This window comes from Mobula hypostoma, chromosome 17 (genome assembly GCF_963921235.1).
Source record: "Mobula hypostoma chromosome 17, sMobHyp1.1, whole genome shotgun sequence".
Taxonomy (NCBI): domain Eukaryota; kingdom Metazoa; phylum Chordata; class Chondrichthyes; order Myliobatiformes; family Myliobatidae; genus Mobula; species Mobula hypostoma.
Genome location: NC_086113.1, coordinates 19,670,530 through 19,690,784, shown reverse-complemented (window position 1 = coordinate 19,690,784; position 20,255 = coordinate 19,670,530). Strand labels below are relative to the sequence as shown.

At 40.1% G+C, this 20,255-nt stretch overlaps 1 protein-coding gene across 6 annotated transcripts in view; it reads right to left on the bottom strand.

The window, feature by feature from the left end:
- Window positions 1–3,267: 3,267 nt before the first annotated feature.
- The window catches only part of LOC134357877 (ubiquitin thioesterase otulin-like), a 50,558-nt gene continuing 33,570 nt past the window's right edge, over window positions 3,268–20,255 (bottom strand). For 5 of the 6 annotated variants that reach the window (XM_063069618.1, XM_063069613.1, XM_063069616.1 and 2 more), the window contains exons 9-11: window positions 17,359–17,484; window positions 13,734–14,003; window positions 3,268–3,745 (exon numbers count right to left, since the gene is read on the bottom strand). In XM_063069618.1, coding sequence (XP_062925688.1) covers window positions 3,551–3,745; window positions 13,734–14,003; window positions 17,359–17,484 — 591 coding nt within the window. In that variant the 3' untranslated portion in view covers window positions 3,268–3,550. The other variant, XM_063069619.1, reaches the window with a different exon arrangement.

Here is a 20,255-nt window from a genome sequence, read left to right as displayed (position 1 = left end):
CGGCCAAGACCTTTCATTTAGTGGGCCAAAAGCCAATTGCCATAATTATTTGGTCACCATGTGTATGCTTCATATCAATTTTACTGGTAACATTTATTTATGTTCACACAGTGACTTAAAGTCATGAAGGATTTACCAATTCAACTCTAAAACAGGGTGATCCTCCACAGCATAACAATAAAGGTTATTACAAAGACAAATTAATTACACTTTGTTAGCATTTGCTGACACTAGACAATTAGGTGACCCATGTCTGTCTAGTTACCATATCTGATGCAGACTTTGGTGACCATGGTTTTCCATATAGATCTATCCTTCATTTTTTGGATGACTTCCATTTCCTCGATGTGTAACCACCTGGCTATGCTTTCGATGCACATAAGCCGAGGTCTTCCTCTAGGTTTGCTCCCCTCAGTCTTTCAAGAGAGTATGAGTTTTTCTAGTTCATCTTTCCGTATGATGTGTCAAAGGAATCTGAGTTGTCTTTCTCTTATTGTTGGTATGAGTCATCGAACTGCTTGGGCTCTTCTGAGAACTTCTTTATTTGATGTGTGTATGGTCCATGATATTTTTAACATTCTCCTGTTGAACCATAATTCAGCTGTTTCTAGTCTCTTCCATTGCTGGAGAAATGGTCCAGCATTCACTTCCATAAGTCAGGATAGAATAAATGTAGCACTGCAGTATTCTGTTTTTAGTGTACGTGCTCATCTTTCTGTCTGTTAATATAGTCTTCATTTTTTGGAAATCTTCTTTCGCCATTGCTATTCTGTATTTGATATCTGTGTCACACCCGCCATCACTTGTTATTAGGCTGCAAAGATACTGTATCTGAATTTGTTGACTTGTTTGATGTTTGTATTTTCTGATCTTGATCACACATTGTGGGATGTTTGTTTTTCTGGAGATGACCATGCTTTCTGTCTTCTTGGTGTTGATTGAGAGGCCTCTGTGATTACTTTCTGCTGCCACTATAGTGAGTAGTTCTTGAAGTTTTGTTTCTGAGTCAGCTATTGGTACGATGTCATCAGAATATCTGATGTTATTTATATTATGGCCTCCAATTGTGAATCCTTTGATGTCTTCGATACTTCGCAAGATATTTTCACTATGCAGGTGACCCATACAAAGGAAATAAGACAACTTAACTATTATATATATGTTAGTCTGGTCTTGAGGTAAATCTTATTAAGTCAGCTGAGATTAATTTAGCTCACAAAGAAAAAGGCAAAAAATTGGATTTTCTCCACTTCTATTGATCCTTTAATAGACACAAGAAAGATAATTGAAAGAACAAACTGAAGGAACTGCTGTGCTATGCGATTATCAGGGAGTCATTATGATGAAGAGTACAAGACTGGAGTATCCTGGCTCCACACAATCTGGTGCAGTAACCAGGAAGTAGATACTGACCACACTGCTCGTCTCTTGCTGCTACTCTGCCAAGCAACACACTCCCCATCATGAAAATCAAAATTCTCATCTATTTCCTGAGGTGGAACAGATGAACTGACCTTCCATTGAGCGAGACCCTGCACCAGATACCTGTGCCTCTCATGGGTCTGCACACTGTCAGTACCTGGAGTCATTCCTCACGATGTTTATCCCCCCTCTAACCTTATTTGCTCAGCTTTCCCGGTGCAGGTCTCTAAGGTGGTTCTGTAAGGTTTGAGAACCAATGATGCACGGTTCTTCATCAACTTCCCTCCTGCACCTTGCATTCTTTCTGCTTCAGTATCATTAGGATAAGGTGAGGAGAAAGGCAAGAGACATCACCTCAAAGCAAACCAGAAGAGAAATGGAGATACAAGCTGCACCCAAAACATACCTTAAGGGGACAAAAAAATGTCCCCAGCATGATTGGAGATGAGAGATTGATCAATGCAAGGGGAGTGCACTAACACAATGAAACATTTTTAAAGAGCGCAGTTCTAAGATTTCATCTGGACTCCAAAGGTTTGTTGCTCACTGCCTCCACCACTCTGGTGAGGCATTGTTCTCAAGAGTGACACCTCCTGTTCTGGTGACCTCCCTCCTACTCTTTGCCATTTTAGCTGAAATGGAAAGGAAAAATACTGACTCCCCATTTAGGTCCAAATTTTGGAGGCTTGAATTGTGGAGGAGGCTGCTGGGACTAAAAGTTGGATTTGGTTTTGGAGAATTTATGGTGTAGATATCAATCTTTCTGAACACAGGAAAGTGTTTGTATGTATTTAAGTTTAGACTGTGACTCATCTTGACATCTTGAAAGGCCATCAGATTTCTTGCAACATTGCTCCATTGTCATGTCTTTTGAGGCTGTTCTTCTGAAGGCCTTGTATGTCCTCACTAATCACAGCATACAGGACCAATCATGCACCCATTTACCAGTTCTAATGTCCTTTTCTGTAATTCTAGATTCTCTGTGTCACCACTGCAGCCTCCTAGATCTTCCATGGCAATATTTGTTGCTGATATTTGGCCGCCATGAGGAGAGTGTTTTTAAAGAATGACACCCACCTGATTGTAGCAGCGTAAGACAATAAGACATGGAAGCAAACTTAGATCATTCAGCATTTCGAGTCTGCCCTGCCATTCCATCATGGTTGATTTATTATCCCTCTCAACTCAATTCCCCTGCAAAGTTTGAAGCCCTTACTAATCAAGAACCCATCAAACCTTTCAAATATTACTTGCCCTCCACTGCCATTTGTGGCAATGAATTTCATAGATTCGCCACCCTCCCCTACTACAGGAAACATCTTCTCCATGTCTCACTCTGCCTAAGTCTTTCAATATTTGATAGATTTCAATGAGGTCCCCACTCATTCTTCTAAAGTACAGGTCCAGAGCCATCAAGCACGCCTCATCCATTAACCCTTTCATTCCCAGGGTCATTCTTATCAACCTCCTCTGGACCCTCTCCAACGCCAGCACATCCTTTCTTTAATAAGGGGCCCAAAACTGCTCATAGTACTCCAAGTGCGGTCTGACCAATGCACAGCGGACTCAGCAGGGGTGTTGAGAACAGGTCCCCTCGAGAATAGCGCCATTACCTTTTACAGATTCTTTATGGATTAAAAAACTAATCCCAGTGGACTCCTGTTATTAACAAATTTCATAATCTTTTTCCCTGTGGCACAGAGCAATGCTGTTTCAGCGCACCAAATTAGTTGCAATATCATTTCAAGTTCAAAATACCTCAGACATTCAAGCACACAAAGGTTGATCAATTAAATCATTAGACATCTCAATAATGACACATAATTAATTTTTTTTATACTATTATTTATGAAGGCAGTTTTCCATGTACATATCAATAATCTTACAAAATATTAACGGAAGATAACATAACAACTGTACCCAGTCAAATTTGTTCTGCATTCTCTTCATGCCTACAAATCATACTCAGACTTGTACATTAATGTCTGATGCATTCTTAAGCTTCATGTCACGTGTCTTTGGCAGCAATTTTTTTCCCATAAAAGCCCAAGTTAGAAAAAAATCTCAAATTCCAAATTACAGTCACATTCTGGATATATGTTGGCAATTAAGTCCCATAAAATTCAGCCTACAAAATGGTCATTTCAGTGTTTTCCACCAGTACATTATAATGTCTGTCATCCTCTGTTATTAGAGTAACCGAAGGCCAGTCATCCTTGTGATCATCAGGATAGTAGGTGACAAACTCATCAGTTCCAAACTTGTAAAGTCTGAAAACTCTTATAGTCAATTGCAAGGAGTATCCCAGAAGAAACATTTCCACCTAAGTTTTAAAAAAAAGAATGTCAATGTGATAATGGTTACTTATGTTGAATACTATAATTCAATACATTGACAAATAGCTCAAGTCCAATATCAAAGCTGACTTATAAGGTGCCCATTATTTATGCAATCACGGATTTTTTATTTCCGTGCTCTTCATATCTACAACTCACTCATGAGCCCCACTACAAGATGACAAGATATATGAAGGCCCTGAACTGGTACAAATTCCTACTTCTGTGAGGATTAACAGCGAGCAAGTAACAAAAATTAATGTGGTGAGCAGACGAAAGCACTGCAAATTTTGATGAACTCAAAATTGGTAGGTTAATTTTGGTCATTGTAAATTGTCCCGTGATTAGGTTAGTGTTAAATCGGAGTTTGCCGGGCGATGCAGCCTATTCGACCCTGTATCTCAATCAATAAATAAAAGATTCTGAAAGCATTATACCAACCTGTCATGTTGTTCGAATGAATCATTTAGTGAAAATTATCCAGGATTGTTTTTAAAAAAGGTATACCTTTATTTTCAGAAGTTGGGCATTGCTGGCAGGCCAGCATTTCTTGCCCGTCTTTGATCACCCCTTGGTGGGTAAAGTTAAATCATATTCTTGAATGGCTCAAGGTTTTCTGATAAAGGTTCTGCACAGTGCTGTTCAGCAGGGCTTTGCAGCACATAAACCCAGTAATTATGAGAGAATAGTGTTTTGTTTGGAGCAGATCCTATAGGTCGTAGCATTCCTATGTGTCTCTTGTCCGTTTTCCTTGATGTGGGTTTGCGAATATCCTTGATACAAACTATAATGTAGATTTTAGGTGGTAAACAGTGCAGTGACTGTACACTGGTGACAGAGGAACGAATGGCTAAGTTAATTGAATCAAGCAGGCTGTTTTATGCTGGATGGTGCTGAGCTTCTTATGAACTGTTGGCCAGGCAAGGTGGAAAAAACGCCATTACATTCATGACCTGTGTCAGGAGCTGAGTCGCTCACCACAGCATCCCCAGTGTCTGAAATATTCGTGCAGCCATGGTATTTCACTGGGTGGCCCAGCCAAGTTTCTGGCCATTGCTGACCCCAGGATAATGACACTGAGGTAATGCCATCAACTTGTCAGAGGTGAGTGACTGGGTTCTCTCGTGTTGCCTGGACTTTTGTCAAGTGAACGTTGGCCGAGTCTTGCTGCATTCAAGCACACGAGCATGGAGAATGGGAACAGGAGAAGACCACGTGGCCTTTTGAGCATATTCTGCTATTCATCCAGATCATGACTAATTCTTCACTCTCTTTTCACAGCAAACCCACCATTCTGCAACCAGACCACTGAATCTTTCTGTATTTCATCACTGGCAATCACACCCCTTCTTAGGCAAGGAGACTGTGTGGCAGCATACTGGCGTGGTGGTTACCACGACACTTTACAGTACCAGTGACCCGGGTTAACTTTCCGCTGCTGACTGTAAGGGGTTTGTGTGTTCTCCCCATGACCACGTGGGTTTCCTCCAGGTGCTCCGTTGCACTGGTGGGTTGGTTAGTTGATCATTGTAAATTGTCCCATGATTGGGCTAGGATTAAAACTGGGAGATCGCTGGGAAGTGCAGCTTGAAAGAGCTATTCTGCACTATAACTCAATCAATACAGTGTACACATTATTCTGGTGCTTTCACTTGAGAATTGCTAGACAATCCTAGACTCTCACATACACCGAGTGCATGTTCATGGACTTCTGCTGCTGAAGCCCATCCCCTTCAAAGTTCGACGTGGTGTGCATTCAGACTGCCCTTCTGCACAGGACTGGTGTAATGTGTGGTTATTTGAGTTATTATCGCCCTCCTATCAGCTTGAACCAGTCTGGCTATTCTCCTCCGACCTCTCTCATTAACAAGGCATTTTCACCCACAGAACGTTCACCCAATGGACGTTTATGGGGTTTTTCTGGAACCATTCTCTGTAAACTTCATCAACTGTTGTGCATGAAAATCCTAGGATTTCAGCAGTTTCTGTTATACTCAAACCACTTTGTCTGGAACCAACATCATTCCACAGTTAAGGTCACTTAGATCACATTGCTTCCCCATTCTGACGTTTGGTTTGAACAACAGCTGAACCTCTTGACCATGTCTGCATGCTTTCATGCATTGAGTTGCTGCCACGTGATTGGCTGATTAGATATTTGCATTAACGAGATGTACAAGTATACCTAATAAAGTGGCCACTGACTGTAATTATTTAAGTAAACAAACCCTCAAGTCTCATCATACAAAAACATAAAAACCAGGGTCCCATGAAGCATAGTGGTTAGCGCAACACTATTACAGTTCAGGCATCAAAGTTCAGTGTTCAATTCCCACGTCACCTATAAGGAGTTTGTACATCCTCCCTGTGAAATGCTTGGGTTTTCTCCAGGTGCTCCAGTTTCTTCCCACTGTCCAAAGACATACTGATTAGTAGATTAATTGGTCATTGTGGAAAGTTGCTGGTGACATGGCTCGAAGGGCTGGTAGGCCTATTTCGTGATGTATCTCAATTTGGGTGATGAGGTGGAGATACGTCTTTACCAAAGGACCTGCATAACACTCCTTCCCTCCACTAGCCTGCAGATCACCCTTGGGAAAGGTGTACCACCTACTTAATGCCCCCCACTTCTTATCAGGGTCACATGAAGCCATGGGAGCAGGTGGTGGATGGTCATACGATCAGCTGGTTCATATCACAAGTCCTGGTTATGACGCCAGGCAGACAATCTCTGAAGGGTATTGATAATGACTGGGGTTACCCGGCTTGTAAAGACACCGCCCAGAAGAAGGCAATGGCAAACCACATCTGTAGGAAAATTCGTCAAGAACGATCATGGTCATGGAACATAGCACATAATGAACGAACGAACAAACGATCTCAATAAATAAAAATAAATGTAAGTATGAACACATGACCTCTCGAGCCTCTTCTGCCATTCAGTAACCCAGCTGATCCAACGGGTCTGTGCAGAGAAGCAAACTTACGTTCATGTACTTAGATTTTTGGACTAATGCAATCTATTAACCCTAGCTTTGTAAACACTCAACAACCAAACATATACGGACCTTCCATTCACAGAATACAAAATATCTGCCTGTATGTCAATAAACTTCTCCTTACTTCGGTCCTAGACCTGATAATCTGAAGATGCAAGCTTAGTGAAATCTTTAATACCTTAAGGGAAGCTTGATAAGGGGTTGAGATGTTTCCACGAATGGGAGTGTCTCAAACAAGAAGGCAGAGTCACAAGATACGGGAAATATTTAAAACCAAGGTGCTTCTGAATCTCCTCGTACAGAGCGCAATGAACCTCTGGAAACTCTGCTCCAGAGGACTGTGAGAGGGTAGATTTACTAAAAAAAAAAGGTAGATAAACGTTTTAGGCTTAAGCAACTGAGGGGCCTGGGAAGCTGATGGAGGGCTTTGGCCTGGGAGAGACTGGTGACAATTCTAATGGGCAGGTTGGATAGAACAGATGGCCTATTCTTGCTGCTAGTTTGTTTATTTGTATAAATGTCAAACTGGCTCATGATAAATATCCCCATTTTCTTACAACTCAATAGCAGTATTGAGAGAAATTACAATAAATTCTACACACACCTGAGTTGGAAATTCCAACAGCTTTCTTAGAATTATTCTTTACCACATATATGACTTAAATAATCAAACTTATAGCATTGGACAATATAGAATGGGATCATTGGTAAATCTTACAAATCTGTGGATGTTCTCTGGCAACTTGTTCAAGTTCTGAGAAGGAATGAACATTTATGTTCTCTGCAGAAAACAATGATGCAGATTCATTTCAGAGGTTCCAAGGACACTTAAAAACTGGCTGCAAATTGCAATACTGCCATCTTGTGTAAGTGGCCGGTTACTCCACCAAGTCTTTCACATTTGGTTCAAGGAGGAAGATTACTTTTGCCTCTTCACGCCTCCAGACTGCACTGCTCTTTTGGAGGTCCATGATTGTACAGTAGGAAAATCTGGTAAAAATCCTTTAAAATTAACCAGGTTTCTACAGCTGTCAAAAACCCAGGCAGTCGACAGAATGGGTAGATGGCTATTTTCTCTTGCCCCTGCCAATTATTCTCCACTATTCACAAAACTTAAAATGTTCATAACTTAAAATTCCTTACACTGGGCAAGGAAACACTGTTACCATAACGAAATGGGTGGACAGGAATGAAACACTTAGGGATGCCAGTGCATGTGTCTTCCTCAAAGAATTAAAATTTCCAGGAATTTCTGGCAAGATGTGCATCTGTGGACCTATGTTGCACACCATCTTACCTGCAAACTCACCAGGATTTTCTGCACTGCACTTCCAGTGGTGAGAGGCTCAGTAAACCTAAACCAGCCCAGACTACCCTGTTTTACTTATCCCACATCGGGAATGCAAGATGATCATATTTGGGCATGGAGAATTCACCGATCTGAAAGTCTGGTGAGTTTCAGATTCTTGGGGTGCAAATGTGTGACATCAGATATCAGATTTTTGGTGCTCCCTATAAATACCGACTGAAGCTTTAAAACTAGCATTTAAACACTATGAAAGTACCACTGTATTCCTCTAACTGCCTACCAAACAACAGAGAGTACATTTGTCAGAAGGACTGCAATGGTTCAAGGATACACCCTACTACCAGCTTCTGAAGGGCAATAAATCCTGGTCTGCCAGCAATGCCCAAACCCCCAAAAGCTGAAAAATAAAACAAAACATTTTTCTTTCTGCCCCTGATAAAGCATTGGTCTGCTCCAGGTTGAGTTGGCTAAACAAGCCATCTCTTATCCAATGAAAGAGATGTTGGAACTAATTCTTCAGAAAATCAAAAGGAACTGCAACGAGATACGACTCTAAAAAGATACACAGTACTTGCATTTCTTTAGCACCTGTCACTTCCTCTTCTCATTGGGACTGGGAGAAATTCAGAGTTCAGCAGAGGAGGACAAAGGGCTTAATTCGGAAGGGGAAAAAAAGACTATGAGAGAAAACTGGCAGAGAACATAAAAACGGACTGTAAAAGCTTTTATAGATATGTAAAAAGGAAAAGACTGGTAAAGACAAATGTAGGTCCCCTGCAGACAGAGACAGGCAAATTGATTATGGGGAGCAAGGACATGGCAGACCAATTGAATAATTACTTTGGCTCTGTCTTCACTAAGGAGGACATAAATAATCTTCCAGAAATAGTAAGGGACAGAGGGTCCAGTGAGATGGAGGAACTGAGTGAAATACATGTTAGTAGGGAAGTGGTGTTAGGTAAATTGAAGGGATTGAAGGCAGATAAATCCCCAGGGCCAGATGGTCTGCATCCTAGAGTGCTTAAGGAAGTAGCCCAAGAAATAGTGGATGCATTAGTGATAATTTTTCAAAACTCGTTAGATTCTGGACTAGTTCCTGAGGATTGGAGGGTGGCTAATGTAACCCCACTTTTTAAAAAAGGAGGGAGAGAGAAACCGGGGAATTATAGGCCGGTTAGCCTAACGTCGGTGGTGGGGAAACTGCTGGAGTCAGTTATCAAGGATGTGATAACAGCACATTTGGAAAGCGGTGAAATGATCGGACAAAGTCAGCATGGATTTGTGAAAGGAAAATCATGTCTGACAAATCTCATAGAATTTTTTGAGGATGTAACTAGTAGAGTGGATAGGGGAGAACCAGTGGATGTGGTATATTTGGATTTTCAAAAGGCTTTTGACAAGGTCCCACACAGGAGATTAGTGGGTAAACTTAAAGCACACGGTATTGGGGGTAAGGTATTGGTGTGGGTGGAGAATTGGTTAGCAGACAGGAAGCAAAGAGTGGGAATAAATGGGACCTTTTCAGAATGGCAGGCGGTAACTAGTGGGGTACCGCAAGGCTCAGTGCTGGGACCCCAGTTGTTTACAATATATATTAATGACTTGGATAAGGGAATTAAATGCAGCATCTCCAAGTTTGCGGATGACACGAAGCTGGGTGGCAGTGTTAGCAGTGAGGAGGATGCTAAGAGGATGCAGGGTGACTTGGATAGGTTGGGTGAGTGGGCAAACTCATGGCAGATGCAATTTAATGTGTATAAATGTGAAGTTATCCACTTTGGTGGCAAAAATAGGAAAACAGATTATTATCTGAATGGTGGCCGATTAGGAAAAGGGGAGGTGCAACGAGACCTGGGTGTCATTATACACCAGTCATTGAAAGTGGGCATGCAGGTACAACAGGCGGTGAAAAAGGCGAACGGTATGCTGGCATTTATAGCGAGAGGATTCGAGTACAGGAGCAGGGAGGTACTACTGCAGTTGTACAAGGCCTTGGTGAGACCACACCTGGAGTATTGTGTGCAGTTTTGGTCCCCTAATCTGAGGAAAGACATCTTTGCCATAGAGGGAGTACAAAGAAGGTTCACCAGATTGATTCCTGGGATGGCAGGTCTTTCATATGAAGAAAGACTGGATGAACTGGGTTTGTACTCGTTGGAATTTAGAAGATTGAGGGGGGATCTGATTGAAACGTATGAGATCCTAAAGGGATTGGACAGGCTAGATGCGGGAAGATTGTTCCCAATGTTGGGGAGGTCCAGAACGAGGGGTCACAGTTTGAGGATAGAGGGGAAGCCTTTTAGGACCGAGATTAGGAAAAACTTCTTCACACAGAGAGTGGTGAATCTGTGGAATTCTCTGCCACAGCAAACTGTTGAGGCCAGTTCATTGGCTATGTTTAAGAGGGAGTTAGATATGGCCCTTGTGGCTCCGGGGGTCAGGGGGTATGGAGGGAAGGCTGGGGTGGGGTTCTGAGTTGGATGATCAGCCATGATCATAATAAATGGCGGTGCAGGCTCGAAGGGCCGAATGGCCTACTCCTGCACCTATTTTCTATGTTTCTATGTTTCTATATTGTGAAAAACTTTTGAAGGAAATATGGCAATCAACTTGTACAAAACATATTCCCACATGTTTAATTAATTATTGGGATAAACATCGGTATGTCATCATGATGACTTCCACAAGATTGGCACATGGATGAAGAAAAAATGGAGGGCCAAGTGGGAGGGAGGGTTAGTTAGAATGATCTTGGAGCAGGTTATACTGTTGACATACTATATGCCAAAGGGTCTGTACTAAACTGCCCTGCTCTATGTTGTAATTTTTTGGAACAGTATTTTAAAAAATAATTAAGCAGCGTATAAAATCAATAGCCCTGTTTTGCTGCTTTTGGTTTCCAGATAAATTAAAATTAGTTTTGAAAAAACAAAACTCTCATCTTGTTCATTCGGAAGGGGAGTTTTCCATTATATTGAAGAAAACGCGCCACCCTCTCCCATATCCAAGAAGCGATACAGAATCTTTTATGTCCACTAGAAAGTACACACAGCACTTCAGTTTAACTTCCTATCTAAAATAGAGCACTCCCAATAGTTTGGGCACTCCCTCAGCTTTGCACTAGAGTTTCAAGTTTAGAATTTGGTTGTTAAAGATCTGGAGAGGGATGCACCTAGCACCTTCTGACTTAAACACAAACAGCTAGTGACCGAGACAAACTGGGGTAAGTGAACTGATAAGTAGCTGGTGAAGCATTTTAGAGAATAAAGAATAGTGAAGACTCACAAAACTTTACAACCAGTCAGACCAATAAATTAAAGTAAACTGAGTTTTAGATCTTAAGGCCTAGTCAGACCTCCACAAATAGATTTGCCTCCAGAATTCAGAAAAGATATGATTAAACGACTTTCTGCATTTTCCAGCGGTCTCCAGGAATAATTGGTGAACCATCTGTGCACTGCTGAGAGCAAAAAGGTGAAGCAACAACATCCATATATTTCCTTCCCCATAGACAACAAAGTCATTCAGAATTTTGAACTGGACTTTTAAACACAGAGTTGTAGGTGCATGGGACATGCTGTCAGAGATGTTGGTACATCAGGGACATTTAAGAAACTGTTAGATAAGTTCAAGGGTGAAAGAAAAACGGAGGGCTATGTGGGAAGTAAGGGTTAGAGTGATCTTGAAGTAGATTAAAGGGTTAGCACAATATTGTGGGCCAGAGGGCCTGTACTGTGATATACTGTAATATTTTCTATGTTCTAGATTTTTTCAGATCAAAGCAGTCATGATGTAACTGCATGGCTAAACAAATTTGAGAAGCCTAAAGGCCAATTCCCAATTCTGTTTCTCCTGCTCTGGAGTGAATTACCTGGTGAGAATCCCTGCTAACAGTTATGGCAGCAGCTAATGACCAGTTACTATGCTGTGAGCAAAGTCAAGAGTTTGCATTGAGTAGTACACATTTCCCAGAAACACAGCGTGCAGTCTGTAGCATTACAAACTACATCTCTTAGCCAAAAACAGAAGACAGTTTTTTAATCCATATTCCAAAACAAGAACATTGACTGATCCCAAGTACAAAGGCTAAACTGTACTCTCCACCTGTACCTAGCTGCTTTTGTTTGTTCCTCGTGTTAAATTTCACTTTAGTGCTGTAAAGTACAAGAGTACCTTTGGGAAGCAAACAGAAACCCATGTACGCCACCATAAATCCCAATCTCTCTCTGAGAAAAGTCACAATCATTGTGCTTGTTTAGTATTATCAATCCTCCCAGATTAATTGATGTAATCTCAAAAATACTATTAAATTGGCATGAATGTGGTGTAGACCCTGTACTTCTTTGTGTCACTTTCCTGCCCCTCAAAACTTTTCTTAAAATCACTTCTAGTACAAAATAGTAGGCTAAGATTATCTGGCTACTGAAGATCAACTTCTTGAAAAGTGTACACAATGAAACTTTAAAACTACAATTTGTCATCGTGATCACATACAGAAATATCTCTCATCCAAACTGGCCAGCCAATGGAGACCGAATGCAAAAACTAAAGACTTATTTCCAAAGGAACAGGAAGGGGAAAAATGTGCATAATGGTTCTCATTCCCCAGGAAATGCTAGCAATCTAGAACCTTGAATAACATGCTCTTTATTCCTCACAATTTTTTGGTTTCAGTTAAGCTAGCTGAGAAAGACTCCACTAACACCAGATTCAAGATTAAGACGAAAGGAAACTTTTGATAATTATTTGCAACAATATAGTAAAAAAGGCAATGCTTTAAATTAGCATTAAAGTTACAATTACGATGCATATATTCAGAATTCCTTTGGAATGCTAGTTAAAATTAAATTTTGTTTAACTTTCAAAATGCCAACAGTAGGTTCAACAGAATACTGGCTGCATTACAAGGTAATTAAAACAAAGAACAGGAGTTCACATTTTGGAACATGCTGATAACAAAATTGGACCAGGACTGGTTCAAGGAATTAACTGGTTCTCTTATGCAGACAATAAATGTGTCATTTAGTTATCACGTTTAGATACAATTCCAATCCCTCATCAATGTGACTTATTGTTTACTGACCTGGCAATCAATAATGGTTAGGCTAATAGGGAGTTAATGCCTGCTGGTGCCAAGCACCTACTGTACATACTCAGGATAAAATAACTAATCAATGGAAACACTTTTTTTTTTGGCAGAAACCCAAATTCCACGAGCCTACCATTTATGTGTCCCTGTATTTCCACAAAATTTTACTTGATGACAAGATCTACTTTCATCTGTTTGGAGATTGATTGAGATACATCACAGTTAAGTGCCTGGAGTCAGAGAAGTACAACACAGAAACAGGCCCTTTGGCCCATCTAGTCTGTGCCAAGCCATTAGAACTGCCTACTCCCATTGACCTACACTGGGACCATAACACCCCAGCACCCTGCTCCTCATCCATGTACCTATCCAAACTTCTCTACATTCAGTTTATTTTACACCCAGCCAATCAGAAAATAAGGCAGCATTTGAACAAAACGAAAGGGCTGCTGCCACGGTGCTCTGAAGTACAGAGTGAACAAGCATTCATGAAAACTGGGGATGACTTGGACTCCTGATAAAGTAGGGCTTCTGGTTTTTGACAGATTTTCAATATTTTTGTTAGTGTAATATCTTACCTGATCCAGTCCGCCAGTGTGGCCAACGTGATTCAAATGATTTCTCATGAACTGGTAAGGGGCAGTAGAACTATCACGAGCAAACATCAGCCAGCAGAACAAAGGGACTTCTTTTTCTTGGACTTTATTGCAGTCAAGTTCAATAGCCTTGGCCAACATCATGATTTTCACAGCTTCATACATCCTATATTCTTCTGTGTCACTTCTGAACAACTCTTCACAGGCAGCCTCTCTTTCTTTCCAGGAATTCATCTCACGTAAATGCATATACTAATAGCGATGATGGGGCAGGCAGAGGAAAGGCGATGATGGGGCAGGCAGAGGAAAGTTGAAAGTTACAACGTGTAAATTAATAGCAAATCATACACATTAATTGCAGATTATACACATGCTTACTAATAACATATGACAGGAGAACAGTAGGCCAAATGCTCAGATTTGCTCCACCATTCCATAAGGATATTGTTGACCCTCCAACTTCAATTTTTATATAGTCCAAAAATCTACCGGAAATTTGAATATATTTAATGAGACTTCATCAACAACTCTCTGGAGTACAGCATTTCAGAAATTTCCAGCCTTATCTCAGTTTTAAATGGAAGATTATGTTCCCCATTAGGGAGTACCCCAACAAGAGTGCATCTATCCTGTTAAATCACCTCAGAATCTCATTTCTCCTTTGAACTCACCTCTCGCTCTTCTAAATTAGAGAGAGGCCCAACTTCTTAAATCATTCCAAGTTCAAAGTAAATTTATCATCAAAGTACACATTTTCTTGCAGGAATTCACAGTAGAACAAAGAAAAACAAATCACTCTGCATGAAGCAACCCTTCTTCTCAAAACTAAATCTCGTGAACTTCCTTGACACCACCTTCAAGGAAAATATGCTTTTTGTTCAAAGGAAACAAAACTGTAAACAGCAAGCTTACTCCATCAATCTACACAGCTGCAGCAAAATCATTCATTTTTATAGACTATCCTCTTGCAATAAATAATAATCTATATGCCTTTCTGTTTCTTGTTAAGATACCCATTATCATTCCAAATACCACCAAGCAAAATAATAAAAAAAATCACACATCATCCAAAATAATACTACGCATTTTTATTTTTCCTGCTAAAATGCAAAACTCTCCACACATTATATATTATATTCCATGTTTTTGCCCATATACTATACAGGCATTACTTTACACTCACCTGGTGTTCTCCTCATCAAATTAGTTCCTCATCTACCACTCAATCATCAACAAAATTTGATAAAATTTGTGCAGATCTGAATGGATTTTTTTTAAAAAGCACATGCAAAAAAATAAGTGCTAAAAATTCACACATGCTAACATTTCACAAAACCCTTCAGATCCCTTAGGTAAACATTATTCAGCCATGGAATGTGGTCCTCTGACAAAGCCAAGCTACTGCTGATGGATTAGTAATAAGGATTGCTCAAGCAATGCTTAATGAGATTTGACCTGTATTTTTGGTTGTATATATAAAAAGACTAATCAGTTCTGCATTTCATACAAGTTAGAAATTGATAATTATTCATTTTTCATGAGGTAACAGATCAGAGAACTTTGCTGAAACATTAACATGTGCAACTAACCATTTCAAGAAGCATCTTAGGTGCCACTGAAACACAAAAGACTCTGTAGATACAGGAAATCTGAGGCAACACATGCAAAATACTGGAGGAACTCAGAAGGTCAGGCAGCACCTATGGAGGTTAATAAAAAGGCAATGTTTCAGGATGGAACCCTTCATCAGCCCCAACACGTCATCTGTTTATTTCTCTCCATAGACGCTGCAAGACCTATTGAAGTCTTCTAGCATTTTGCATTAGGTATCACTGAAGCTTTGCTTACAAACATGCATGAACTTCCGGAAAAAAATGCAGTGCAAAATAAGCATTCACCTGTCAGAAAACTGCAGCATCAATTCAACAAAGTCCATTTTAAATGGCCACACAGTAGAAACAATATTTACTCAAGAATTCATCTGTGAAGCACGTCATAACACTGGTGATGCCTAGTGTCACTTCAAACCTGACCTGGTTCTCACCAAGCTTCATTCCCCTTAAAAGGCCTCAGCTACCACTTCCTCTCCCTTTGTCTCACAGGCATCCTATTGGTAGCTGCACCAATGCATAGAAATACAATAATTAATGGAAATTATGAAGAATAACCACAACTTAATAATTCAGCTGAAACAATACAAGAAAAACATGCAATACTCAGCTTTGCAGACAGGCAGAGAAAAACAGAAAACTTAGCAGGTTGATATCCTTATATTAGAACTGGGAACATTTAAGCAATGGGGGTGATGAAGAGAATCGGGAAAAGCCTGCAATAGGGTTTGCAGCAGAGATTAAACGGCAAAAAAAATGTTAATAGTGCAAAGTATCTGAGACAGGTACATTAGGAACATTTAAGAGATTCTTATACAGGCACATAAAGTAACCATTTTTAAACTTTCTTCTACTAAAATTTTCTTGCAGGAAATTATGAAACCCCATTCCCAGCAATGATAGTTCAGATATGATGAACATTATGAGTCAATTTCAACTTCATTTCTTATCAACCAGGAAGCAGCGACTCGGCACACTAAGTCCATGGTATCTTTCAGAACTCTCCCACGTATTTCCCCATAATGCATTCCCTTTCCCATGACCATCAAATTCTCCCCACTTAGATTAGAGGTAATTTGCAGTGACCAATAACCCACCATGTGAATTGTTGGAATGTGGCAGGAAACCAGAGGATGCAGGAGAATCCTATATGGTCTCAGGGAAAGAAAGTAAACTCCATAGAATCAAAATCAAACCCAGGTTTCTGGTAGGCAGTTGCACAGTCTGCTGCACTAGTGTGCCATTTATTTATTTTCACTTGTGAACAGTTGAACTTTATGTCACCAAAAGACACAAAGTTTTCTACAGATATACTGTGGAGACATTCTAACTGGCCTGAGTACACCTGGTATTGTTTGGGGGTGGGGGAAGAGGGGGCTACTGCACAGGATGGCAGTAAGTCATGGAGAGTTGTAAACTTAGTCAGCTCCATCTTGAGCACTAGCCTCTGTAGTATTCAGTTCATCTTCAAGCAGCGACGCTTGAAAAGGCGGCATCACACAGGTCATGCCTTGTTCTCAATACTACCTATTAGGAAGGAGGTACACAAGAGTGAAGGACACACACTGAAAAACTCAGGAACAGCTTTGTCCCATCTGCAATCCAATTTCTGAATGGGCATCAAACCCATGAACACTAAGTCACCTTTTTTTTTATTTCTGCACTACTTATTTCATTTAACTTATATGCGTGTAAAATTATATACAAGTTATATATATGTATGAGAGAGAGAGAGAGAGGATTAAATATGTATATTCACCTTCTCTATTATTATGTATCGCATTGTACTGCTGCTGCAAAAGTCAACAAATTTCACAACATATTCTGGTGATATTAAATATTATTCTGATTTGATTCCAAAACTGCCCATTAACTTCTGTGTGTGCTTTTTAAATACAGGCATTTGTGAGCAAGGACTGGAGGCAGAGACAAACATTTAAAACTTTTAGATACCATTGAACTTGTATCATACTGCATAAATTGACACCAAAATCTACCTTTTCCTTCAGTGTTGTCAAATATTCCTTCAAGACATTTACAGGATTTTCACTCCTGGAGTCTTCAATGACAAAATGCCACTGTTTAATCCAGACATAGCTTGCATCAATAAGCTTATCTGGAATCTAGAAAAGAGTGTTACTGAATTACTATTGAATCCTGCAATTAAACAATAACAAGTTAGTCATTTCAATATCAATGCCACTTCAGAATGACTTAGATGTTCTAGCAAGTAGCATGGACAACATCATAGAATCAAAGTGTGTGACAATTGAATATCAGGCCACCGTGCGCAGGCTAACTCTTTCCGGCCCTCAGTCCGAAGACATATGGCTTATTGCACTTCAAGTATTCAATATTTTTCAGAATGTGATGTATTTTACTGCCTGCACTACCCTTCAGGCAGTGAGCTCCAAATCTCTGCTACTCTCAGGAATGTACAAAGTAGGTGTAGGCTATTCCACACCTTATCCAGAATTCATTAATATCACATTCGCCTCCATTAACCCCATATCCCTCAATTTCCCTAATACAGTGGATTCAGGTTAATTGGACATATTGGGAGCAGTACGTTTTGACCCAATTAAGCAGCTGCCCCAATTAGCCACAGTTTCATGGAAACAGTTAAAAGGTATAAAAAAAAAGACAAGCTGCCATTTAACTAAGTAACAAATTAAGTACTTAAATGAAACACAAAAAGAATTAGAACACAAACTGTACTACTACAGTATGATAAAACTGGATTAGTTCCTAATAGTTAACAATGAAGGATAATCCATTATATGCTGCCATGTTGATTTGACTGTAAATGAACAAAATCAGCCTAGACACCTGGTGCAGATAATGGACTGCCTTCATACAATGCCTTTGATGCTCGCATCCTCCAAATCTTCATTTTCATTTTAACATTCACAATGGCTGGCAGTATCTTCAAATTCTTCATAGTTCCTAACTTGTTGAAATAGTAAAATTGTTTCATTTTCACTCCTGGCTATTTCTGGCATCTTCAAGTCTGAATGCTTGAAACCGTAGTGAGCAAAGCAGTTCTGAACTGTCTTACTGCTTAGGTCTCGCTAACTAGCCGTGATTAAAAAAAAATCACTGCCTTTTGAACACAAACACACTCAAATGACACTATTTTAAAACTGTTTTCTCTAAGCATGGTGTAGTGTCCAACGACCACACGTGGATGCAACTGACGTTAGTTAGAAATTGTTCAGCAACAGTCTCCTGTCCCAGTTAAATGGCACAGCGGCCCAAATAAATGAAGGGAATCCTGGACATTTTCTCAATACGTTTTTCTTTACGAAGTGTCCCAAATAAATGGCTGTCAATTAACCAGAATTCACTGTGGTTGAAAACCTTTTGATCTGCCACAAGTATACCTGATGACCAGGCCTCCTTGATCCTCAGAGTTCCAAGGACTGACTACCTGAAGAAATTTCCTACCTTCTCAGTCACAGGTGGCTATCCTACTATCTTCTGTAGATGCCCCAGCCATGTGAAGCATCATTCCAGCATCTATCTAGTAAATCTTCAGAATTTTATGTTTAGGAGAAATTGGTCCTTGTCATTATTATTTTTCAGGCCATACATAATTTTACACACCTTTACCCGAGCAGTCATCAAGTTGAATAAAATCAACATTCGTTTATTCTTGCAGCAAAGTTCACAAAAAGGTCTCTCCACCATCCAAATTAGAAGTTGATGAAGAGAATGCAGTGGTTATATATACAAATTTCAGCATGTGTTAAAGTCCCATACAAAAGGCTGAACAGTAAAGACCAGAAAAAGGATACAAAAATATCTCAAGCACAACTTTCTTGCATGTCTTAGTACTTGGAAATCTATTGAGCTCAGTTTTGAATGCAATAAATGCCTTTTGGATGCAACTGGTTCACAGGTCCCAAACAAAGGGAGAGTTTACATCTTTTAATGAGATCACCCTTCATTCTTTTAAACTCCAGAAAAAAGAGCTACTTCTTTTTCTGTTTTTGGAAAAGAAATCTAGCCTACTCAAACTCTTCACACATGATGAAACAGACATCCCAGGACCCAGTCTGCTGACTCATTTCTATAGGCTCTCTGGAGCAAGCAGAATTTATTTTTAGGCACAGAAATGATCAAGTATAGTAACAACATTATTCTTAAACCCAATTCCTCTTGCAATAAGAGCCAACAAACTTTTGCGTCCCTAACCATCTGCTGTACATTCATGTTAGCTTACAGTGATGTGCAAAAAGACATCCTTGTTCCCTAGAACGTTAGCATTTCCTAGACTTCCTCTGCAAAAAATAAACACTTCCCATTTTCCTAGACATGGATAACACCAGATTTTCCCATGTGGGTAGCACTGTAGCAGAACAGTTGGAGTAACACTATTATAGCGCCAGCACCCAGGTTTAACCCATAGCTGTCTGTAAAGAGTGTGTATATTCTCCCCATGACCATGAGGATTCCTCCCAGGTGTTCCCCATTTCCTCCCACATACCAAAGGCGTATGGTTTAAGTGGGTAGAAAGGGCTCGTTGGGCCAAAAGGAAGTTTCCGAGTTGTATCTCCAATCAAATTAATTTAATTAAAAATAATAATTGCATGCTATTGCCCACTCACTTTGCTTGTCTTCATTCCCTTGAAGTCTCTGCATCCTTATCATACTTAACCTTCCCTCATGGGTTCAGCAGCAGGGCAAATAAATTAGTTCAAAGACTAGAAAGCAAAGGATTGGGATGAACGGTTGTATTGGAAATTGGAGGATGATAGGTGGTGGTCCTTGATGGATCAGTGCTCAGACCACAACTCTGATGCGTGTGCGCACAACAGCAAACATCTCAGTTGCCGTAACTTAACAGACTATAGGAGGACTTGGACTAAAAAATTGGGAAGTGAAGCGACAG